The sequence below is a fragment of the Rhinatrema bivittatum genome, chromosome 3 (genome assembly GCF_901001135.1).
Source record: "Rhinatrema bivittatum chromosome 3, aRhiBiv1.1, whole genome shotgun sequence".
In the NCBI taxonomy this organism is placed as follows: Eukaryota; Metazoa; Chordata; class Amphibia; order Gymnophiona; family Rhinatrematidae; genus Rhinatrema; species Rhinatrema bivittatum.
The window spans coordinates 137,090,258-137,116,160 of NC_042617.1; the positions used below are offsets into that span (position 1 = coordinate 137,090,258).

At 47.1% G+C, this 25,903-nt stretch overlaps 1 protein-coding gene across 3 annotated transcripts in view; it reads right to left on the reverse strand.

Moving 5' to 3' along the window:
• Nucleotides 1-7,423: 7,423 nt before the first annotated feature.
• Nucleotides 7,424-25,903, reverse strand: part of CFAP36 (cilia and flagella associated protein 36) — a 354,349-nt gene continuing 335,869 nt past the window's right edge. For 2 of the 3 annotated variants that reach the window (XM_029593752.1, XM_029593751.1), the window contains exon 10: nt 7,424-8,128. In XM_029593752.1, coding sequence (XP_029449612.1) covers nt 8,045-8,128 — 84 coding nt within the window. In that variant the 3' untranslated portion in view covers nt 7,424-8,044. Of the gene's footprint in view, nt 8,129-13,320; nt 14,087-25,903 lie in introns of those variants that run through there. The other variant, XM_029593753.1, reaches the window with a different exon arrangement.

Here is a 25,903-nt window from a genome sequence, read left to right on the forward strand (position 1 = left end):
GTTGCTCACAAAACACACTCAGAATGACACATGTAACTAAAGCAAAATCTGCTTCCTCAGGCTTTTCTTTCTTGGTGCAATACATTCTTCCTCTTTCACCCCCATGAAAAATACTCTCTCCTAAACATACTATTCCCTAACCCCAGTCCAGCCAGTCTCAGCTCCCACCAGTCAGCCTCCATCATCCTGTCCCCAGGCCCTCCAAGCCAGCTTCCCCATAAGTTTATTAATTCTTCCTCACGTTCTTGGAGGTTTACTACCTGCGTCACCTCTGAAACAGCTGCTCTGTTTTCTTCCAGCATCTTGTGACTCTCGGTGAGTTTGAGCCACATGTTACCTTAATTTCTTCATTTCCTAGCATGTAGCAGATGGACTCAAAACAAGTGGGTATAGTGTGCTCGTGCTAGCAGTTGGAGACGGATCTGACGTCAGCACGGGTACATATACCCTCGCAGGAAGTGCAGCAATTCAGTAATTTCAGTCTCCAAAGCAGTTTGGAGCTACCTCACGCTCGCTGAGCGTTTTTCCAAATTCTAACGACTAAATTAATAGAAGAAACCTACCTGAAGACGAGCCCCGCACTCCTTCGGTGATACCATTCGGTCCCTCCCCCAGTTGAGTTTCCCGAGGCGATTTCCGTGGTCCCTCGGAGGTAAGAGCCTCGGTCCGGTGGCCGACTCATGGCAGGGACCTAGCCCCCGAGTGAGAAGGGCTCGGGCGCGGCTTAGAGGCGGCCTCGGTCCCAGCGCGGACTTGGCCCCCAAGCGAGACGAGTTCGGGCACGGCCTAGAGGCAGCGGGTGCACTTCCTCGAGCGCGGCGGTGACAGTAATCACCCTCTCCCCCCGCAGCCGGAGACCGCCCGGGTTGCAGCCGGGAAGTGCCGAAGACAAGGTAAGGCGTACATCTTTACTTGTTGGTCTCCGAGGAAGCGAGGATTAGCGGAGTCTGCCTACGTGGCAACCCGCCAAGGAGGTCGCCATTTTGCCTGCCTGCTTGCCTTTTGCCCTGGTTTGTCGCCGCGCTCTAGCGCTCAGGCCAGACTGAGCGCACAGGCGAAGGGCGTATATGTTAGGCGCCCAAAAATACTTGGGCGCATGTTCGATAGAGGCATGCATTGAAGTCACCTTGATTCACAGTACGCGCACGTTGATAGACGCCCGTTGATAGCGCACACTGTTCGGCGCCCGTTGCTAAGCGCACGTTGATAGGTGCCCGTTGCTAAGTGCATGCTGATAGGCGCCCGTTGCTAAGAGTACGTTGATAAGCGCCCGTTCAGAGGCGCCCGTTCATAGGCACACGTTATAAGCGCCCGTTCATAGGCGCCAGCTGATAAGCACACGTTGATACGCGCACGTGGATAAGCGCATATTGGTAGGCGCACATCTTTCGCGCATATTACAAAGCTCAGACGCCAGCTGGGGGGAGATAACAGACGAGATGGAGCGTAAGAGAGCCCATGCGTCAGCAGAGCCGGCACCTCCAGACTCAGGCATAAGAGCTCTAAGCCTCTGCTCAGCATGAAACCTCAGAGCTACACAGAGCAAGGAAGCAGACTCCCTATGTGCCCAGCGTACTTGCCAGTTCCTCAAGGAACACTCCGGACCTAGCAGGCCGCGGTGAGCAGCCAGGGAACCCGAGAGACCTGGTGCCCCTAAGGCCAGATCCTGCTTCGCTCTCCTGGGTGGAATTGTTCAAGGGGATTCATGCCTTTGTCTCAATGCAGTCTGCTCCCCGAACGGGTCCATACGTACCGGATGACTCGGCCCCTGGACCCTCAAGGCCTAGGCACGGCCACTCGCCACCCGGAAGCCCCACTTATGGGGATTCAGATTGTTCTGAGGAAGACGACGAGCCCCCCGAGGAGGGAGAACTGCCCTCGGAGACTGAACCATATCGGACCATGAGGCGCTTCTTTCTGAAAGAGGATCTCCCAGGCCTGGTCTCTCAATGCCTGTCGGAACTGGATATCCCGGGGCATGACACCCCAGGGGAACCTAGAATGAATCCCCTGTTAGAGGGCCTGCGCCAAATGGCTCACCATTTTCCCCTCCTACAAGCAGCACAGCAGCTAATCGATTTGGAATGGAATGCGCCGGAGGCCTCATTCAAAGGGGGTCGGGCCTTGTCTGGCATGTACCCCTTAGACCCGGCAACCAAGGAGCTGCTGGCGTGCCCCAAGGTAGACGCCATAGTTAGTGCAATTGTGAAGCGCACCACCATTCCGATGGGGGGGGGGGGCCCCCTCAAGGATACACATGACCGACGCATGGACGCCATTCTGAAACAAGCCTTTGAGGTGGCAGCCATGTCCCTACAAATTGCGACCTGCTGCACCGTGGTGACGCGTTCCTGTTTATCACAGGCTAGGAACAACACCCCGGGAGAAGAGATGGAATCAACTCTCTCGTTCCTCACTGACGCAGCCTCCGATCTAGTCCGTACGGCAGCCAAGGGAGTGTCATCCTCAGTGGCAGCCAGGAGACAGCTCTGGCTACGTAGTTGGTCAGCCGACTCCTCCTCCAAGACACGTCTCACGAGAATGCCCTTTAAGGGATCCCTCCTGTTCGGCAGCGACCTCAAGAAACTGGCCAATAAATGGGGCGCCTCTCCATTACCCCGTCTACCAGAAGACAGGTCACGGAGGAGCCAGCGCCCCTTTCCTAGGCCATCCAGAGGTAGAAACTCTCAGCGCTTCAACCCTTACAGGGCTCGCTACCAAGCACCTCGTTCTCAGGCCAGGAACCAGTCCTTTCGGACTAAGCACAAGAGGAGAACCGGCTCGGGTTCCGGTCCCGGCCGCACCCCACAATGACAATCAGCCGACCCATCCGGGGGTAGCAGCCATAGGGGGCAGGCTAACCCTCTTCTACCGCAGGTGGGTCGAGATTACCTCGGACCAGTGGGTCCTCGCCATCATCCGAGAAGGGTATTACCTGGACTTTCTTTGGCTCCCGCCGGACAGGTTTGTGGAATCTCCTTGCTCACCCCTCAAGAGGGCAGCAGTAGAAGGTACTTTGCGGAGGCTCCTGTCCCTAAAAGCCGTAATCCCAGTGCCTGCAGGGGAGATACATTCTGGTCATTATTCCATTTATTTCATAGTACCCAAGAAGGAGGGCACTTTCAGGCCCGTCCTGGACCTCAAGTCAGTCAACCTACACCTACGGGTCCCCAGCTTTCGCATGGAAACTCTGCGGTCTGTCAAAAAATTATTTATTTATTTTTGGTTTTTATATACCGGAAGTTCCTGTATACAATACATATCACTCCGGTTCACATTTAACAGAGATAACTATCGCCGGGGAGGCGGTTTACATGGAACATATCGAATATAGTGAACGGATAATCTATAATCTATAATAAAGTACAATCTATTATGAAATAACTAGGATCAACTTAGGACACAACTTGGAACATATAACTGAAGCAATAAAAGCAATATAGACATTACATTGTTGCTGTAAGACAAGGGTGGTTGTTGTTCTTCTTGCTATTAGCTCTCTGGGAAAGCTTGACGGAAGAGCCAAGTCTTGAGTTTCACTTTAAAAGTAGTATGGCACGGCTCAAGGTGGAGATCCGGTGGTAAGGAGTTCCAGAGAGACGGGCCCGCTGTGGATAGAGCGCGTTTCCTCAGGGTAGATTTTGCAGGTTGGGTGATCATTCTGTTCTGGTATGCCCATCTGGTTGGTTTTTTAGAAGAGTGTAGTAGAAGCTGGAAGGTTAAGTTGAGTGGAGAGATGTTATGTATGGCCTTATGAATCATCATGCAGGTTTTGAACTGAATCCTGTATTTGATGGGAAGCCAATGGAGATGCTGGAGGATCGGGGTGATATGGTCCCTTTTTTTGGCATTGGTAAGGATCCTTGCAGTGGCATTCAGTACCATCTGGAGTGGTTTGGTGGTGTATGCGGGAAGGCCCTGCAGGAGTGAATTGCAGTAATCTAATTTGGGGAGAATGATGGCTTGGAGTACTGTGCGGAAATCCCTATAGAGTAGAAGGGGCTTTAGTTTCTTTAGCACTTGTAATTTAAAGAAGCATTCTTTTGTAGTGTTATTTATGAATTTATTGAGGCTGAGTCTGTTGTCTAGTAGTACTCCCAGATCTCTGACTTGAGGAGCGGTGGCATATCCTGAGGTGTCTGGAGAGTTGCTGGATGTTGGCGGGGCAGATTGATCTGGTGCTATTATAAGGATTTCCGTTTTGTTGGAAATCAAATTTTTTTTTTTGTTGGAAATGCAGTACAGCCAGGGGAGTTTCTCACATCCCTAGATCTGTCGGAAGCCTACTTGCATATCCCAATCCATCGGGATCACCAGCGCTATTTACGCTTCAAAGTCCTGAACCAACACTTCCAATTCCGAGCTTTACCCTTTGGGTTAGCCACCACGCTGCGGACCTTTACCAAGGTCATAGTAGTAGTGGCGGCGTCCCTCAGGAAGGAAGGAATCCTCGTCCATCCCTACCTGGACGATTGGCTGATCAGGGCGAAGTCACCGGAGGAGAGCCACCAGGCAACCAACAGAGTTATAGCTCTTCTGGAAAGCCTAGGATGGGTAGTAAACTTGAACAAGAGTTCCCTACAGCCTTCTCAGGCGCTGGAATACCTAGGAGTCCGATTCGACACCCAGGAAGACAAGGTCAGTCTGACCGCCAAGAGGAGAGCAAAGCTCCAGAATCGTCTGCAGGCTCTGCTGAGCACCACCCGGCCCACAGCTTGGGATTACCTACAGGTCCTCGGCCTTATGGCATCCACTCTGGAGGTGATACCATGGGTGCGGGCTCATATGAGACCATTACAACGTGCCCTCCTATCTCGATGGAGCCCTCGATCACAGAACTATACCGTACACCTACCTCTACCAGCCAGAGTGCGGAATCAGATACGGTGGTGGTTGCAGCCCAGCCACATGAGCCGGGGGTCAAGAATGTCCTCCCCAACCTGGACCCTGCTCACTACAGATGCCAGCCTGAACGGATGGGGAGCACACTGCGAAGAACTCACTGCCCAAGGGCGGTGGAACAGAGAAGAGTCGGGGTGGAATATCAACCGACTAGAGGCACGGGCAGTCAGGATAGTATGCCTGCGATTTGCCCACAGACTCCGACACAGAGCGGTCAGAGTGATGTCGGACAATGCCACCACAGTGGCATAGATCAACCGACAGGGCGGAACCAGAAGCCGACAGGTATCCCTAGAAATAGCCCCCCTGATGTCTTGGGCGGAAGCAAATCTACAGGACATCTCCGCCGTCCACATCGCCGGGAGGACAACACCACAGCAGACTTCCTCAGCAGAGAAAGCCTAAATCCGGGGGAATGGCAGCTGTCGCCCACAGCTTTCCAGATGATTGTGGATCAGTGGGGGACGCCGCGCATGGACCTACTAGCGGACAGGTCCAACGCTCAAATACCCAGATATTTCAGCTGCAGGCAGGATCCTCTATCCCAGGGGATTGATGCCCTGGTCCAGCCATGGCCTCAGGGGATCCTGCTATATGCCTTTCCTCCATGGCCCCTGCTGGGCGCCATTATACACAAGATTCAGCGGCACAGAGGCATAGTTCTTCTAGTGGCCCCGGACTGGCCAAGAAGACCCTGGTACGCAGACATGAGAAGACTACTGGCAGGGAATCCATTTCCCCTGCCTCCACACAGGGACCTGCTGCGGCAAGGTCCCATCCTCCACGGGGATCCAGCTCAATTCTCTCTTATGGTCTGGCCATTGAGAGGGCTAGACTGAAGAAAAGAGGATACTCGGGGCCGGTAATAGATACACTCCTCCGAGTACGCAAGTTCTCCACATTGACATATATAAGGATCTGGAGAGTATTTGAAGCCTGGTGCGAAACTCACGGCACCAATCCACATGCCGCTAAGATCCCTATCATTTTGGATTTCCTGCAAGATGGACTTCAGAAGGGTCTGTCCCTCAATTCCATCAAGGTTCAAGTGGCAGCGCTATCCTGCTACGGTCCCCGGACTGACGGCAACAGCATTGCCACACACCCAGACGTTTCACGTTTCCTGAAAGGAGTCAAACACATTCGCCCGCCACTGAAATGGCCAGTGCCCCTGTGGAACCTCAGCCTAGTTTTGGAATTTCTAGCAGGACCCGCCTTCAGACCCCTTCGAGGCCTGTCCCTCCGTTTGTTAACCTTGAAGATGGTGTTCCTGCTGGCCGTATGCTCAGCACGCCGCATCTCAGAGCTACAAGCGCTGTCCTGCCGTGATCCATTTCTCAGAATCACTCCAGAGGCTATCCATCTTCGCACGGTTCCTTCCTTCTTACCCAAAGTAGTCTCACACTTCCACCTCAACCAAACCATATCCTTGCCTACCACGGAAGGTTTGAAGAAGTCGGAAGAAGGTCGAATACTATGCCATCTCGATATCGGCAGGCTGCTGTCCAGATACCTGGAAATGTCAGAAGCAGTACGGAAGACGGACCACCTGTTCGTCCTTCACAGCGGGAAGAAGCAAGGGGAAGTGGCCTCACGGGCAACCATTGCCCACTGGATCAAAGAAGTTATCAAGGCAGCCTACGTAGAAGCGGGAAAACCACCACCTCTACGGGTCAAGGCTCACTCTACCAGAGCTCAAGCGGCCTCTTGGGCAGAAACTAGGATGCTGTCGCCTGCAGAGATATGCAGAGCGGCGACATGGTCCTCCCTCCATACCTTCTCCAGGTTCTACCGTCTGGATGTCCAGGCCAGGGAGGACACAGCATTTGTGAGGGCAATCCTAAACGGACCTCGGGCAGCCTCCCACCCAGCCCGGGAGTAGCTTTTGTACATCCCACTTGTTTTGAGTCCATCTGCTACACGCTAGGAAATGTAGAGATTACTTACCTGATAATCTCGTTTTCCTTAGTGTATGCAGATGGACTCAGCATCCCGCCTGGCTGCCGGTATACATGGGGATTCACCGACTCACGGTAAGCCATGTTTTCTTATATAGGGCTTCCACCCTACCGGGTGTCGATGCCTTCCGGTTGAGAACACTGGCGGTCTCCAGCTACTATCAATCGGTCAGGGTAATCCTGTTCATTTAATCGATCGGTCAGTTACACATATATCCATAAAGCTTTTGCAAGGAAGATTACTGAATTGCTGCACTTCCTGCGGGGGTATATGTACCCGTGCTGACGTCAGATCCGTCTCCAACTGCTAGCACGAGCACACTATACCCACTTGTTTTGAAACTCAGAGGTAGTGGCAGCAGCAAGCTCCTGAAAAGGTAGGGGAGACAGCATGTACTAGGGCAAGAGAGTCAGGGAGCTGCCACTAGCCCCCAGGCTTTACAATGAAGAACACTGGCTTATACTATAAAAAGGCAATACTGTTAACCATTTTGTTTTGTTCTTATCCATATTTTCTAGCTTACAAAATAGTTTAGAAACAGATTCCAAAGTGTTAACAAAGGTAGGTGCAATACATATTGCTATATTTTATTACAAATTGCTTCAGTGCACACACAACATGGGACTGAATCAAATCTTTTTTGCCATAGCCTATGGAAGAAAGAAGGTACTTCATGTACAGAGAAAATTGGCTAATTCTTTTAGGAAAACTGGGCCCTTTCCAGTGGAAAAAACAGCTCATGCAACAAAATCAGTTTGCCCTCTAACATTAAGATTTACACATATCCATTACATTTTTGACAATTTTCTAAGTTAATGACTAAAATCGTATGCTATCTTTGAAAGATACAGTGGTACTTTTTAAAATTTTGTATACTGGATATGCTGTATGTCCATGGCTTTTAAAGGCTTACAGTTCTGTATAATTACATTAACATGCTGTCAAACAATTTGGTTGCAATCACAATTTTAAACATGACAAACTATTGAGTATCAATACATTTTTTACAAAATTCATTTCTATAAATTTTCTTCTAAACTGAGATTTTTATACCTTGGCATGCACATTTACATAAAATGTGAAAAGCAAATGCCCTCAGTTTGTGGTTATATAACTTTATTTCATACAAAATGAGATTCAGTTCTTGTCCATAAATGTTTCTGCAGTGAATTTCTGCAAGCCATCACTTATTAATCACTTCTTTTTTAAGCTTTTCTGCTAACTGTCTTCGTCTTTGTAAATTTTTCATTTCCTCTTCAGACATTTCCTGCAAAAATAAATGTGTGAATATTACACACAGATTTTATAGTAGCATCTTATTTAAGTTAACCAAATCTGTGCAGATGTTTTTTTCTATATTGAAGAGACTTGCTGAAAATGTGTTATTTTTTTTCTTCCTTATTTTGTGACTCTGCCATATTGGAATTACCCATCTCCATGCCACACTGTATGGGCAGAAACTTTTCTTTTTAAACTTAGCTTATGTCTGTGCACATCTCAGATTCTAGCTCATTCAGAACGTGCACCAATTCTACTCACTGATAGTTATGACCAGGGGAGAGAAGAGCAGAAGGCAAGGCCCAATGGTCTTTCATTTGCAGTAGCCAGAGGTTTTTTTTTTTCTTTTTTTCTCTGGCTGACCTCACTCTTCATCAACTTCTGTGGATCTATCTGACAAATTCTCAACAAAGAGGGGGTAAAGAGATTTTTCACAGAAAGTGTAAGTACTGTTTGAAAAGTGCTGCTGTAGCTATATAACAGTTCCAATTGAATTGGACCATTGGACAACAGCTGATTAGATTGTTGGGCAGCTTTAGTAGATAACTATCATTTAAAAAAAAAAAAAAAAATTTATTTTAAAACAAAGGATCGAAAAAAATCTAACAAAGTGCCTTACTGTGCTGCTAAAGAAAATGAATTGATGAATGGAAATTGGTTGTAAAAACAGTTTTCTAAGTACTAGGACAATTCAATGTATTAGCTATGTAATCGATTCATGTATTCCAGGGATCTTGAGAGGAAGACGATGCAGATCCTACATGCTTTAAGTTAAACTTCACAGAATGTTTGGAGAAAATTGTCACTACCACACACAAAATCCCACAGTGGGGTTTCTATAAGAGGAGGAAGCATGCCTCTACCTCCTATGAGTGTCACAACCACCGTGGACCCAGATTTACCACACTGACAGAAGGCGTCCCTGGAGGTGAGCCCGATCGAGGAGGGACCAGTGGTGGCTATGGCGGTGCGAGACGTAGTAGGAGGTCTGATAACCTCCTCCCCTTTGGGGGAGAGCTCTTTCGGTAAAAGCCGAGCTTCTACTGGCGGAGAAACAGCTTCTGCTGCAGAAAGGAAGCCGGCTCAGTTTCTGAGGACCCATGACCTGCAGGGGCTATCTTTGCCTCAACCAGTAAATTTTCTACCTTCTTTATTGACTGAGAAACCTAAAAGTATTACACTTGATGTGTTATGGGAAGCAATTGTTTCGCTACAAAATAATATAATGAATCTGAATGTGAATATAAAAGAAATGCAAACAGCTTTATTTAACTTGAATCCAACTGTGACCCAACATACAGAGACTCTGGAAAAAGTTGAACAAGAAATAAGCCATATTAAAAAAAGTACAGCTCTCAATTATTCAAGGAGAATCTTTGCTAAATAGGAAAGTTGAAAACCTAGAAAATGCTACTAGCTACACTAATCTTAGGATAATAAACTTTCCGAAATGTAAATTAGTTTCTCCAAAAGAGCAATTGAAGAATTACTTTCAGGAGGTATTACAAATACAACCTGAAAATTTACCATCAGTATTAAATGCATGCTTTCTTTCATGGAAAAATGAAAGACAAGAAGAAAATCAATTAATGGATGAAGTATCACTGAATGTAACAGAACTAATTGAGTCTTCATACAGTTCTTTTCAACTCTTTTGGTTAAATTTGCTCCATCATCTGATAGAGATAAAGTTCTAAAATTGTATTTGTGTAATAGAACCTCTCAATACTTGGGACAACAACTTTGGATTTATCCGGATGTCTCTAAAGACACTCAGACCAAAGGTAAAATGTTTCTGGTTTTAGCGAACCAAGCAAGAACCTTTGGCATACAGGGAAACCTGATCGCTAATTGTAAGTGTATAATGCGAGTTGACGGTATACGATATGTCTATTATGAGCCAGACCAACTGAAAAATTTTTGGAAGCTCGTCGGAACCAAAGAACTGAGCCTGGAATTCAATTCCTGAATAGTTGGATTTAGAATTAACTCTGCAACCTCTCATTTATTTTTGAGTAAAAATGTTTGAATTAGAATTGCTCTAGTAATTGGATCTCCCTCACATTTGTTTTGTAATAAGGAATGCAAGGTATAACTATATTTTGATTGATTTTACAATTCTCAAAATTACAAAGTTTGTATCTCCTTTTCTGCATTCAATGTAAATTGAATAATTATATTAATATGAAATAAAAAAAAAAAAAAGATGAGGAATCAGTTGCACACAGGAAGCTATGCCGATTTTATGATTTGTGTGCACTTTGATTTTGGACACATGAACATGGGTTGAATATTACAAAACCGCGCGGCTGCTATCGTGGCTAATAACTACAACCCTCAAATTTGCGTTATGGACTGCGCTACGGGCCAGAAAAGGATTATCGCCATGAGAGAGAGAGAGAGAGAGAGAGAGAGAGAGCGAGCCTTACTATAGTGCCTATGCCCTAGACAGGTATTTTAACCCCTATGGGAGGGCCACCTACTAACTCGGGGTGGGGATTAGGTATGAGCGTCGGGGGTCACTTTTGCATTCCACATGAGACCTACGGACAGAACAGTGCTCTCTAGTGCAGATTTGCTGGCCGTCGGAGTGAGGACGCTCACTCCAAGAAGTGGTTTGGGCAACATTCTCTCCACCTAGCTTGTTGTTGCCCAGGTAGAGTGTCCATCTCTCTCTCTCTCTCTCTCTCTCCCCCCCTCCCCCGAGCCTGAAACGGGCTGTCTGGGACTATCGTGGCCCGCGATGATTGAAGTGCAAAAACCGGCAAATATTGTGCACTGCGATGAAACACCGAAAGAATCATCGCACACTGGGAAAACATCGCGTGCGGTGCTAATGTTTTCGCGAATGGCGAAAACATCGCCGCACGCAATGTTTCCCCACTGCACGAAAGAAGCCTCATTTGCATTGGTAACGCCCCCTAATGCGTTACCAATGCGATATTGGAAAATGAGGCCCATAGTCTCAGATTAGATTTGTAGAAAGATCTTCTGATGATGAATTTTAAGGGGTAGATATTTTTTATTTTTTTTTTATTTATGCATTTCCATTTTACAAACAAATCAACTTAAATGAATACAGATCAGAATGAAAAGGTGTTTTTTGCAAAATTATTTACTTTATCCATCAATAATCCTATCTAGTAGTATTCATAACTAATATTGAAATAAAATGTAGTAACTCATGAAGTTATAAGTAATAGAGCAATATTTGAGGACATTATTGGGAGAATCTCTTCTACCAGATGAACAACTAAAATTGAGTATTTAAACAGGATCCTCTCTAACTAGCCTCTAACTCCCCTGTCACAACCTCTTGAGGGTGTGAATCTAGAAAAACCCTTAACTGTGACACCTCAAAAAATACAAATTTCTGTTGCTGAAATACAACTTCACATTTACAGGGGAATTTTAATAACATTTTTCCACCTTTTTCTTCTAGTTCTGTTCTTAAAGCTAAAATTTTTTTCCTCCTATCTTGGGATTGCTTAGAAAGATCAGGATACATCCAAATTCTACCGCCATGAAAGAAAGCCATCCTATTTCTCATATATGCTTTGAATACAAGATCTCGATCTATGGCAAATGAAAAGGATACATGTAATACTGCTCTATTTGTAATTACTGTATCTATATTTGATTCTATCACATCCGTTAAATTTAAAGAATCCTGTCTTTCCCCACTAATTTGAGTAGAAACTCCTTTTGGATTTACATAATATATCTTAGAAAAAGTAGGGGGAGTAGATTGAGGAATCTTTAAAATTTCTACCAAGTACTCCTTCAACATTTCATATGGAGAAATTACATCATGTTTTGGAAAATTTATTACCCTTAAATTTAAGTATTTAAATGAATTTTCCAAAACTTCTAGTTTTTTATCATAGATTATTTCCGCTCTGGCAAACTTCTGCTGCCAAGTCTCTAGTTTATCAAGTCGCTTCTCCGTTTGCTGATTCTTAACCTCAAAGTTGGACATTGATGTTTCAATGTTCTTAAATCGCTGATTTCAGTCAGTTGTTATTCTGGTAAGATTTATTACCGCAGACTCTAATGCTTTTATAGCATCCCAAAGTGTGTCCATGGTAATTATAGTTGGTAATTATAGTTGGTTTATCCAATTGTAAAAAAATCTCAGGGCTTCTTGATTCCATTTCCCCCGTTGTGGCTGGGGTTCCTTCTCCATTTCCTTGAGTAACATCTTGTGATCTCATAATGTGAGAGGAAGTTTGAAAAGGTGGAGAAGGAGTACTAGGGGCACCGGGACTCAAAGATGTCTCGGTCAGGGAAGATGGCAATTGCTCTATGCCACTTCCAGCGACCTGTATCACTGGTTCTATTCCTGCTGTAGGGGCAAAAAAGGCAGGTATCCGAGGTTGAGAGGCCAAAAGTACAGGGGATGACGTTGACATCTCCCTGACTTTGGCCTTTCTCTTAGTATGAGGCATTAATAAGACCAAGAAACAGTTAATACCTCGCTATTGCCTTTCTAACTCAAATACTCAATGGTTTTTCAATTTATTACTTCATAAGTGGAGGCGTTGGCAGAGAGGATAGAATTGTTGGTACTCACTTTAGGAACAACTGACTGCTCACTGCAATCTTCTAATATTCAAAATAAAGTTTCAGGCGATTTTATCCACTCAAAGCCGCACGCCCCTTTGGCGACGTGCTGGCGACGCACCGGAGGGCATCCGATTTTATCAGTCCAGGAAGTCCCGCCTCTGTGACATCAACAAACCAGGAAGCAGCTCCACGGGGTCCAAAGAGCTCTAATTTATCCGGAGATATTAAAGAAATCGATAGTATAAGGTATTTAAGCCCCTCAGCAGTGCTTCCTCTCACCTCCACCTCAAACGAAGCTCTGCTGGGCATCCGATTTTATCAGTCCAGGAAGTCCCGCCTCTGTGACATCAACAAACCAGGAAGCGGCTCCACAGGGTCCAAAGAGCTCTAATTTATCCGGGGATATTGAAGAAATCGATAGTATAAGGTATTTAAGCCCCTCAGCAGTGCTTCCTTTCACCTCCTCCTCCTTAAGGGGTAGATTTTAATACCTGTGTGCGCGCGCTACCCGGCGCACACACATGGATGTACGATTTTATAATGTGCGCGCGCAGGTGCGGGCATGTTATAAAATCGGGGGTTGGCGCTCACAAGGGGGTACACACTTGTGCAACTTGCACGTGCCGAAGCCCACAGCCTTCCCCTGTTCCCTCCCAGGCCGCTCCGAAATTGGAGCGGCCTGGGAGGGAACTTCCCAACCCTCCTAACCTAACCTCCCTTCCCGCACCCTAGTCCTCACCTAGATCCCCCCGACCTTTATCTTACCTGTTGCACGCACCAGCAGCGTGCCAGCACGTGATCCCCCGACAGCAGCAAATGGCCACCGTGCCAGGAGCCTCTGACCCCGTCCCACCCCCTTTTTGAAGCCCCGGAACATATGCTCATGACTGGGCCTTTCTAAAATAGGCCCGTGCGAATAAGGCCTCCTACGTGCTTAAGTGTTTTAAAATCCGGGCCTAAGGTTTCAATGTGCAAGAGAAAAAATAATCGCTGAGCCATTCTCTGTCTGTCAAAATGCTAACCCCCATAAACTCTGCTACTAAAATTTAAGAGATTGAAACTGAAGATGGCGTTAACATTGATAAAGCCTGGATGTTACACTAACACTTACTGATGCTGAAATTATATAAAAAAGGTTGTGTATAAAAAAACAAAAGTAGCCTGAACTATTGCTCTACAATGCCTTGAAACATTCTTAAAATTTGCTGAGCAGCAAGCAGCCTTCTTATTGTGTTCAGGTGATGAAACTTTGTTCACAATTTCCTAAAACAAAACAAAACTGATTTCCATGCAAACATCCACAACTTCCTTCAAAGATCTTCTTAAGCTTGTGTCAAGGATCAAGCCATTTCAGTCCCATTAACATCAGATGATATTGATACTGAAACAAAAAAGGATATGAGCAGTATGTCAGGGAGTAGTGGAGGGGGAGGATTTTAACCACTTACTCATCTAGGTGTTCCCATACTGTTAATTGTTGTATTTCAATAAATAAATACTATAAAAAGTGCTAAAACATTCAGTCTTAGATTTTCTTTCATGAAAAGTACTTAAACAACTCTCTTATAACTGGCATGTTCAAATAATTCACATGGACTATTCCCCATGCATGCATATAGTGAGGTTTTTGCTATATACAACAGTGGAGCACAAGTAACATGCAATGTGTCAGGCAAATAAAAATATCTGTACTTTGCATTTGAACCAAGCTAGTAAAAGGGACTATTCTTATTGGAAAAGCTGAAAAAACCTTTAATTTGAAGTTACGTACCAGAAAGCAAGGTATGGTCTAAACTACATGATCAGGCTTATTACAACAGGGTCTCACTATCCTTTTTTGTAATAGGGCAGAAGTGCACAAAGCATACTCCTGATTTGCCTTTAGCATGATGGAAGAGCATTTACTTGCACAAATGCCTGTCTAAAAACTGTACTCTCTTAAAAAGAAAAAAATATGCACAGGTTTCCATTACATATGTACTTTTATCTGGAATGGGAGGGAGGAGAAGGCAAGTGTGTTGCTTACCTGTAACAGGTGTTCTCACAGAACAGCAGGATGTTAGTCCTCACATATTTTTTAAGCTTTTCTGCTAACTGGATGGAGCCCTGTACGGAAAACTTTTCTGTCAAAGTTTCTACAAAGCTTTGACTGACACTGACACACTGAGTGCACGGAGCATGCTCAGCCTGCAATTATCCCTGTGAGCCACAGGTGTCTCCCTCAGTCTCATCTTATAGCTAAAAGCGCAAGCGAAACTAAAATAAAAGTAAAAACGTAAACAGACCCAACTCCGCAGGGTGGCGGGTGGGTTTCGTGAGGACTAACATCCTGCTGTCCTGTGAGAACACTTGTTACAGGTAAGCAACACTTGCTTTCTCATAGGACAAGCAGGATGGTAGTCCTCACATATGGATGAGTACCGAGCTGAGGATGCCTGAGAGTGCAGCAAATGCGCCCGAGAGTGCAGCAAATGCACCCAAGACGTGCGAAAAGCGCAATGACGGGGGTGGAATTTGGAATGGAGGGCATCCTGAAACCCTTAACAGGTTGGTGGAAGGATGTTAGGTAGTTAAACTGAAAAGAATAAGAGTAGATGAACTGGCCAAACATGGAGCATGCCGGTTAGTCGTATCTAAGCAATAATGGGCTGCGAAGGTATGGAGAGCACTCCAGGTTGCAGCCTGATAAATATGTACAAGCAGCAGCGACTGAGGGGAAGCTATGAAGGCCGGGACGGACGCAACAGAGTGTGGTTACACACAGTGTTGTAGTGAAATGCCTGCTTGTGGGTAGGAAAAAAGATACAGACCGTCAATTAGGAGGAATAGGTCTGTTTGCCCACTGGAAATCGCAGCTTGACTCTTGCCACAGAAGGAAAGAGTTAGGTAGAATTCCTATGGAATGTAGTGTGATCTAGATAGAATACAAGTGCACTATTACTGTCCAAGAAGTGGAAAAACCCTCTCGCTTTGGTGAGAGAGAGGTGTTGGGAAAAATGGGCAGAATATATTCTGAGTAAGGTGAGATGCAACGTCTCCCTTAAGAACGATATGAAGTTGAATATGTAAAACCACTCGGTCACAGAGGAACGCAGGGTCGGATGAGTATGTAACAAGGTGTGTATCTCACTGACCCTGTTGGCAGAAATGACATTTATGAGGGAAAGAATTTCCCATGTCAAACTGTGAAATGAGAGAAATGGAAAGGCTCAAACAGAGAACGTATGAGACATAAGGATAAGATATAGGTTCCATTCCGTGACTAGAGAAAATAGAGGCGGCTTGATCAGTGGATAATCCATGGTAAGCTGACTCAGAAGGGGTTTACCGTTAATCGTGTATCCCCACTCCGAAACGATACACCAACTGGAACAGAGGTGTACCTATGCGGAGAATGTCTGGGGAGCAGAATCCGAGGGAGCAAGAGAAAAGAGTGGTGTAGAAAAAGAAAAAGGGAAATACCCTTTTGTATGCATCATGTGGTAAATCATGCCATGTAGTCCGAGACCATTCGAGAGGATGGAAACCTACATGGAGAAGGTCTGCTAGTGCGTTCAGTAAATCTCTTAGATAAGTGGCCCGAGTGAGCAAAGGCCAAGGGTAGAGCTGCGCAGCTTCCTTGCAGAGCAGCTAAGAGGTTATGCGTGCTTGTGTGTTGGAAAGCACATTGTCCCTATGCTGTTTGTCTGTATGCACAAAGATTTATTGCAGAGGCAGTATTGGAAGGCATAAGGGTATAACGCATGCTACAAGCTCCACGGAGTTCATGTGAAACTGTGCCTGGAGTGGAGTAGATGCATATTGGGTTGAGAAGCTTTTAGGTGAAACTTTACAACCCTGAGTAAATGCGAGCATGAACAGAATCAGACTAGGTTTTGGTTCTAGATCTGCAATATGGATGAAGGATGAAAGCGGTTGAACAGCTTAGACCCACTGATAATGGAATTTCACTGAATCTAACCCATAGCAGTTTTGGATCTATGAGGAAAGTGCATAGTGAAAAAACCCCATGGCCCGAGAATGAAGAATTGAGGGGCTGAGGTTATGGAAAAATGCACGCAGGGACAAGTAAGAATTTATTAGAATGTCTGCGCGTATGCTGGACAGGAAGGTCATTATGACTGTGGTGTCCAGAAGTGTTGTATAAGGGATTTATGGCAGTGACAGTAATCCCAGTTAGTAAATGTATAGTGAGTCATGAAGAAGTTAGAGCTCCTTGCGTGGACTGACTGTGGTTATGCAGCTGTCCATGCAAGGAAAGAGTGAATGATGTTGCACTCTGCAGAGAAACAGCATTCACCGATAGTGATTCAATGAATACCCCAGTTGCTGAAGCTGGTGCAACTGACAGAGCTTGGGATTGTAATATTGTTGACTCACCATGAAGCACATAGAAAGATTAGAGGTAATGTACTTACTGCGATATGGAAGAATGGTGACGAGAGTTACCATTTTACCTGTGCATTCTGAAGAAAGTTGGTATTTCTGAGGTCCAGGATGGGCGGAGAGTAACTACTTTCTGTTGAAAGAAAGAATAGTGTAATTAAAACTCCCCAACCCCCCTCCCCCCTCTGCGCTTTGTAGTGTCTGGGGGAGTGTACCGGGAAATTTGGTACAAGGTGGGGTGGCCACTCTGATATCCGGCCAGTTGGGAGACCAGGAGGTGTCCAACTGGAGGGACTGATGTAATCTGGATATCATGTAACCTCCCATGGGAGTGTGAGCGGTAAAGTCTTACCGGCATTTCTGTGTGCTGTACAAGGAGACACCAAGACCTGTCGTCAGGCTTCGAGGTGGACTTGCACTTGAGGCAGTATTTGCTGGATCTCGTGTTTAGCAGATCAGCGAATGCACCTGGAACTTTGGTTCTGAATTAGGAACCAGAAGCCAGAGCTTTAATCAGTACAGAGCCTCGTTGCTGAAAATGGGAGGATGTCCTGATGCAATCCCAAAGAAATGATAGAGAGGTTCTCTTGGCATTGTGGCTGACATAGCTGGCATAGCAATATGTGACACTAACACGGTTCTTGGAAGATACATGACCTAGAACTTTTCGAACCATATGGCCCAAATTAGAGAACACATCTCAATGGGAATGCCGCAGAAGCGGGTACTTACCATCTGACGTGGATCGCCGAAGGACGAGCCGGTGAAAATTGCTAGCTCCATGGATTTCAGGAGTCATCGAGGGAGTAGACGCCCGTCTCAACTCTGATGCCTGGTATGGTGGCGCAGGTATAGGGGAGACAGGATGAGCGTGGCTGTCGCTACCATGGTAGTATTTTGTGGAGGGCCACAATCCCCCACCGATGTCGGTGGAGCACGCCTCGGGAACAGGGGAGCAGATTAACAGCTCGTGAACCCGGCCCTCGTCGCAGCGGCTTGATGTCTCGTGAAGCCAGTGCAGAATTCTTCGATGCCCGGGAACGATGGGAATGATGCTCGTTCTGGTGTTTCTGGAGCACCAAGGACTGCCAATACTGTACAGAACAGTGTTAATGGCAGTGGTGATGTTGCTTGGTCCGAGCATTGTCCAGCATCGAGAAGGATAGCACCAATGTGCTGGATGGCGTCTGTGGCGGACGGTCACTGTGTCGGTGACGATGCATGCCATGGTGCTCGGCCCGGTCTTTCCCCAGCGCCGAGATGGATGCCCTCACTGTCTTGGATGGCGACTGATGACAGACTGTCAGCATGCCTGCACTGCTCCTGGCACTATGTAGTGTCATAGGCTAATACAGGGCTTTGATAAGAACCCAAAGCATGGAGCACTGTGTTCAGGCGAGGGCATTACGTGGCGGTGCTATGTCGGTATTGACTGTGTCGATGGCGGCCGAAGTGGCCTCTAGGGTATCGTCAAAAATATATATATGAAAAAACGTCAATGACTCGGCCAGAGCAATGATGACAGTGATGGAAGCACTGATGGCATCGGCGTAGGTATCTATGGGAACGATGTGGCATCAAATAATTGAAAAAAACATCATTGGCATCAGAAAAAATGATACCGGTATCGACGGAGTCGATGACCGCATCAATAGAAACGTCGAAGACACCGATGGAAAAGACGTGGGCGTCGAGGGCATCGATGTATGGAGGCGGGTGCTGACGGCATCGGTGGCATGGCCACAGGCATCGACGGTATCGACTGGATCAACTCGGGCACCAATGGCATCCATGGCATCAATGCTACCGACATGGGCATCGATGGAATGGATGTTGGCATCGATGCCCATTGATGGAATGGACCCGGGCATCGATGCCCATCGATGGAATGGACCCGGGCATCGATGGAAGTGCCCTGGGCGATGGTGACATTGACCCGGGCATGGATGGCACCAAAAGACAAGGTGAACATCGATGGCATCCATCCGGGCAATGATGGCACCGATGAAACCCAAGGAAAAATCAGTGCCATGGATGAAAAACATGGATGGCACTGATAGAAACGATGCAGGGACCGATGGCATCAGTGTACCGTGGGGGGAAGGTTACCAATGACATCTAAGAATCCAGGACAGTCTGAAGGGGGATACCGACGGTAGCGATGGGGCATCGGCTGCGCGAGGGTACCGAGGAATCGAAGGACCTGAATCGAAAGGGGCCCTGGTGGCAACGGAAACCATGGAAGTCCCTGTCCCACTAGCACTAATAACCAGGCAGAGGGTCACAGAGGGACACTCGCAGGCTATGTGTGGCTAACTAAAAACATAGGGAGAGGGAAGGCCACAGTTGGTTGGCATGATTAAGATGAAGAAAGGACTCTTGACATCTGCAATACCTCTGATAATAAATATGTTTTAAACATATCCAAAGGAGTAACAGTCATAACTTTTGTGTAATAATTTAATCTCAAATTCCTTCCTTTATAGACATGTTCTACATTTTCATCTACAGTAACTTGAATATCAGGCAGCTTTCTCTCCATTTCCTCAGCCTGTTTGGAGTTCTGTAACAGTTCCTATGTCAATTAGAGACAGAATTTTACAAACTCACCATTTTTTGGTCACAAAAGTGTCTAGTTACACCATAATTCTCCAAAAAAACTGCAATGTGATAGGTAGTGGGGGGCCAAGTTTACTCTGAAAGAGTAACAGCTTCAATCATAGATGCAGGAGCCACTATAGTGGCTAGTTCATGCTTGTCTGCCATACAAGTTACCTGCCCTCCCCCCCCCCCCCATGTTGGCATTGCCAATAATACTTGTCATTCAAATCTTCTAAACAGAGCTCAGATCCGGGATATGCCTCTGATTCAGTCAGTCTAACAACTTTAACAGACTGCTTTATGCTGAGCATGTGATCCATATGGCAGGACTGAGCCCTGAATGCCTCTCCTGTGCCATCAGACGCTGTTCTCAGTAAAGATCTAAAAATGATGAATTTATCAATCAGACCCATGAGTGTCTTTGGAAGGGTATAAACCATAAGCTTATCCTTTATTTTTCCCCATATTCACTATGAAACAGAGTAAATCAAGTCAGACGAAAAAGAATTTTGAATTCACAGAGCATAAATACTCCCATCTGCTCAGTCAGTTATATTGCCCCTAAGATCCCGTCTAGAACAGATTTAAATTTAAAATCAATATTTATCTAATGAATTGCAACTGTACTCAGCCAATTACTTCATTATCACATTGAGGAATGTTGAACAGTCAGGAACCAAATTTTGTAAGAATAAAAATGCAATCAATTTCTATATTATAATGTAAGACACAACGTAATACTGATATTTAAATTCTGCAGGTTTAAATTATTTTATAACACAGCTATTTTCAATCACAAAATGTTGAGATTACTACCTGATAATCTCCTTTTCCTTAGTGTAGACAGATGGACTCAGAACGAATGGGATAGTATCCGCGTGCTAGCAGTTGGAGACGGATCTGACGTCAGCACGGGGTATATATATCCCCACAGGAAGCGTAGCAACTTAGTAATCTTCCTTGCAAAAGCTGTTATGGATGTGTGTACTGACGCTCAGTGAAAAGTGAAAACAGGATTCCCCTGACCGATTGATAGTAGCTGGAGACCGCCAGCATTCCCAACCGGAAGGCGTTGACACCTGGTAGAGTGTACGCTCTTATGTAAACACATGACATGGCTTACCTTGAATCGGTGAAACCCATGTACACAGGCAGCTGGGCGGGATGCTGAGTCCATCTGTCTACACTAAGGAAAAGGAGATTATCAGGTAGTAATCTCAACATTTCCTGGCGTGTAGCCAGATGGACTCAGAACGAATGGGATGTACAAAAGCTTTACTCCCAGCCTGGGCGGGAGGCTGCCTGAGGACCATGTAGTACCGCCCTCGCAAATGCTGAGTCCTCCCTAGCCTGGACATCCAGACGGTAGAACCTGGAGAAGGTATGGAGGGAGGACCATGTCGCCGCTTTACATATTTCTGCAGGCGACAGCATCCTGGATTCCGCCCAGGATGCCGCTTGTGCTCTGGTAGAATGAGCCTTGACCTGTAGAGGCGGAGACTTCCCAGCCTCTACGTAAGCTGCTCGTATAACTTCTTTAATCCAGCGGGCGATGGTGGGCCGCGAGGCCGCTTCACCTTGCTTCTTCCCGCTGTGCAGGACGAACAGATGGTCTGTCTTTCGTAGTTCTTGTGTCACTTCCAGATATCTGGGCAGCAATCTGCCAATGTCGAGATGGCGTAATAAACGCCCTTCTTCAGATTTATTCAAACCCGCCGTGGTAGGCAAGGATATGGTTTGGTTAAGATGAAACTGTGAAACCACTTTCGGTAGAAAGGAGGGAACAGTGCGAAGATGGATAGCCTCCGGAGTGATTCCGAGAAATGGATCCCGGCAGGACAGTGCTTGTAGCTCTGAGATGCGGTGTGCTGAACAGATAGCCGGCAAGAACACCATCTTCAAGGTTAGAGAACGGAGAGACAGGCCCCGAAGGGGTCTGAAGGTGGATCCCGCGACGAAATCCAAAACAAGGTTAAGGTTCCATAAGGGCACTGGCCACTTCAGTGGCGGACGAATATGCTTGACTCCTTGAAGGAAGCGAGAAACATCTGGGTGCTTGGCGATGGTCTTGCCATCCCTCCTGGGACCATAGCAAGACAGCGCAGCCACCTGAACCTTGATGGAACTGAGGGAGAGACCCTTCTGAAGTCCATCCTGCAGGAATTCCAACACAATAGGGATCGTGGTTGCATGTGGGTTGGTGCTAATGGGTACATGCCCGTCAGGGCCCGGCCCCCTTTGAAGGTGGCCGCTGGTGCCGCCCATTCTAAATCTATCAGTTGTTGTGCCGCTTGCAAGAATGGAAAATGGCGGGCTGTAGGACGAAGACCTTCCAGCAGGGGGTTCTGTGCAGAAGGTACCGTAGTGCTGGGACCTGTAATATCCAACTCCGCCAGACACTGAGACACCAGGTCGGAGAGATCCTCCTTAGGGAAGAACCGCCTCATGGTTCTGTATGGCTCAATCCCTGGGGGAAGTTCCCTCTCGTCCGGAAGTTCGGACTCGTCCGGCGAAACCTCCTGGTCTGATTGATCCGGACTGTCCAGCGGCGGGAGGTCCCGCTCACGATAAGGGCGTGAGGGTCCAGGAACAGGATCCATAGGAGCCGCCACCGCAGCGGCAGCCGCAGCCGCCGCCGCCACAGTCGCAGCCGCCGCAGAAACCGCAGGAACGACAGGAACAGGAGGAACAGCGGGAACAGCAGGGCCTGGACGGGAAGCCGTCTGCATCTGTACAAAGGCATGAAGCCCCTTAAAGAGATCCACCCAGGAAATTGAAGCAGCCTCTAATCGCCGGGGTACAAGATCCCCTGGGATTCCCGATTGGTCGAGGCTGCCCGCTAAATCCAGGGTAGCCCCTGGGGAACTGTCAGCAAATCGTGGCTGAGACCGGTCCTGGCCTGAGGGTCCCACGGCCTCCTCACATTGGGCACATAGGGAGTCTGGCTCTTCGCTGTGCGTGGCTCTAAGCTGGCATGCAGAGCAGAGGCCAAGGGCTTTAATGCCTGAGGCAGGCGGCGCCGCCGCTGAAGACGCTGCGGCGTTCTGATCCATTGAAAAGTATGCGCTGAATGCTTAACAGAACAGGCGCACAATAATTATAATATGCGGCAGCAATAGGCGCTTAATACAACAGGCGCACAATAATAATAATATGCGGCAGCAATAGGCGCTTAATACAACAGGCGCACAGTAATAATAATATGTGGCAGCAATAGGCGCTTAATACAACAGGCGCACAATAATAATAATATGCGGCAGCAATATGCGCTTAATACAACAGGCGCAATAACAATATGCGGCAGCAATATGCGCGTAATACAACAGGCGCACAATAATAATATGTTCTCAGCAATAGGCGGCCATAAAAACCGCTCAATTGTATGCAAAATGGACTCAGCAAGATGCAGTTAGCAAAACACGCTCTATGGCTTTCAATAGGTTCTCAGCAATAAGCAGTCAGCAATACACGCTCTATGGCTTTCAATAGGCCCTCAGCAATAAGCGGTCAGCAATACACGCTCAATGGCATTCAATAGGCTCACAGCAGTAAGCGGTTAGCGATACACGCTCAATGGCATTCAATAGGCTCACAGCAGTAAGCGGTTAGCGATACACGCTCAATGGCATTCAATAGGCTAACAGCAGTAAGTGGTTAGCGATACACGCTCAATGGCATTCAATAGGCTCACAGCAATAAGCGGTTAGTGATACACGCTCAATGACATTCAATAGGCTCACAGCAGTAAGCGGTTAGCAAGACATGCTCAATGGCTTTCAATAGGCTCTCAACAATAAGCAGTTAGCAATACACGCTTAATGGCATTCAAATATGCCCTCAGCAACAGGCGGTTAACAATACACGCTCAGTGGCATTCAATATGCTCTCAGCAATAAGGCAATATACGCACAAGGAGGAATAGAGCCGCGCCTATTACGGGCGCTCAATACCTGAACAAGGCCCACAAAATGGCATCCTCCACGGCGTGCCACGCCGCCAATCCTCTGTTCCTCGGAGACCAGAAATAAGAGATGTACGCCTTACCTGATCTACGGCGCTTCCCGGCTGGAATCCGGGCGGTCTCCGGCTGCGGGGGGAGAGGGCAAGTACCTTCACCGCCGCGTTTGAGGATATGCACCCGGTGCCTCGTCCACGCCGGGACCGAGGCGCCTCGAAAGCCTCACCCGAACCTCGCCCGGGGGCTGTGTCCCTGCCGCGATTCGGCCACCGGACCGAGGACTTACACCATCGGGGTGATCACGGAAATCACCCCGGGAAACTCTACTGGGGGAGGGACCTTAGGGTATCACCGCAGGAGTGCGGGGCTCGATGTTGTAAAAGTTTTAGTAAGTAGAAAAAGAAAAGAAAAAGTAGATTTGGAAAACATGCTCAGCAAGCGTGCAGGCTCTCCAAACTGCTTTGGAGATGGAAATTACTAAGTTGCTACGCTTCCTGTGGGGATATATATACCTGTGCTGACGTCAGATCCGTCTCCAACTGCTAGCACGCGGATACTATCCCATTCGTTCTGAGTCCATCTGGCTACACGCCAGGAAATTACCTGTTTGTAATAGAGGATTTTTTTTAGACATTTAGACAGTACTTAAACAGCAAAAATTCATTTTGCAGAAAGCAGACGATAGAAGAGAGAATGAGAAATGAAAAGTTAAAAATGAAGCTGCAGTTAAACAATTAGGTGAGCTCTAAGGAAAGACCAGGCAACAGTCCCAAGCATCTTAAACTTTCTCCCAGTTCTTCCTGCTACATCCAGGGTCAAGGGCACATTTGCAAATAGGGTAGATAAGACACCATTTACGGATGAGAGTGTGTTTGTGGAACTAGCAAAACTGAAAGTGGACAAAGCCATGGGGCTAGATGGAATGCATCCCAGCATATTAATGGTGCTCAGAGTTGTTCTGGCGGATCAGCTGAAGGACCTGTTCAATAGATCTTTGGAGATGGGAGTGGTCCTGCAGGACTGATCCCTCTTCATAAAAACGGTAACATAGAAGAGGTTGGAAACTACAGACTGTTTAGTCTTATCTTGGTAGTGGGAAAATTAATGGAAGCTCTTCTGAAAGAAAGGATAATGACCTATCTACACAATCCAGTGAGTTGCAGGATAACAGGATCCATGGCAGCATGATTTTACCAGAGGCAGATTGTGTCAAACAAACCTGAATGATTTTTCCAATTGGGTGATTAGAGAATTAGATCAAGGGCATGCAATGGATATAGTTTATTTGAATTTCAGCAAAGCTTTTGACCCTATCCCCCTTAGAAGGCTCATAAAAACACTGAGCAACCTACAGGTGGGTCCCAAGGTGGTAGACTATATTAGAAATGGATAAATGGCTTTTCAAATTTCCCTCCTTGTTACTATGGAAAGTCAAAGCCACTAAAAGTTGCTGCTTTAAAAGCTTCCATTGGATAGCTTTACTTTTGGCAAGTGGGAAATTCCATGGTCAGATATCTGGAATTTTCTGGGAACCCAGTTGACTGCTTGAGAGAGATCTTTTTAACTTTACCGCAATGGATAAAAGGAAATATTTTTATTCTCCAGTCCTTATGCCCCCCTTCAATCCAGCCTCCTATTCAATGAAAAATTAATTTTGCCATCAAGTGAGATACACTAAGGGGCAGATTTTAAATACTTGTGCGATCGCGTACTTTTGTTCGCGCACCAGGCGCGAACAAAAGTACGCTGGATTTTATAAGATACGCGCGTAGCCTATAAAATCTGGGGTCGGCGCGCGCAAGGGGGTGCACATTTGTGCAACCTGCGCGCGCCGAGCCCAGCGCGCGCTGCCTGTTCCCTCCGAGGCCGCTCCGATTTCGGAGCGGCCTCGGAGGGAACTTTCCTTCGCCCTCCTCCCACCTTCCCCTCCCTTCCCCTACCTAACCCACCCCCCCGGCCCTATCTAAACCCCCCCCCCCCAACTTTGCGCGTGTCGCCGGCAGCCCCGCTCCGTCCTCCGGTCCCGGGGGCTGGTCCGGAGGCCTTGACCACGCCCCCGGGCTGGCACCATGCCCCTGGGCCCGCTCCCGAAATGCCGCAGCGTTTTGGGAACGCCCCCGGACACGCCCCCTCCCACCCCTTTTCGAAAGCCCCGGGACTTACGCACGTCCCGGGGCTTTAGGCGAGCCGGCGCACACGGGCCTTTTAAAATCCGCCCCTAAAGTTTTAACGGACAAACGTCATGACAGAAAT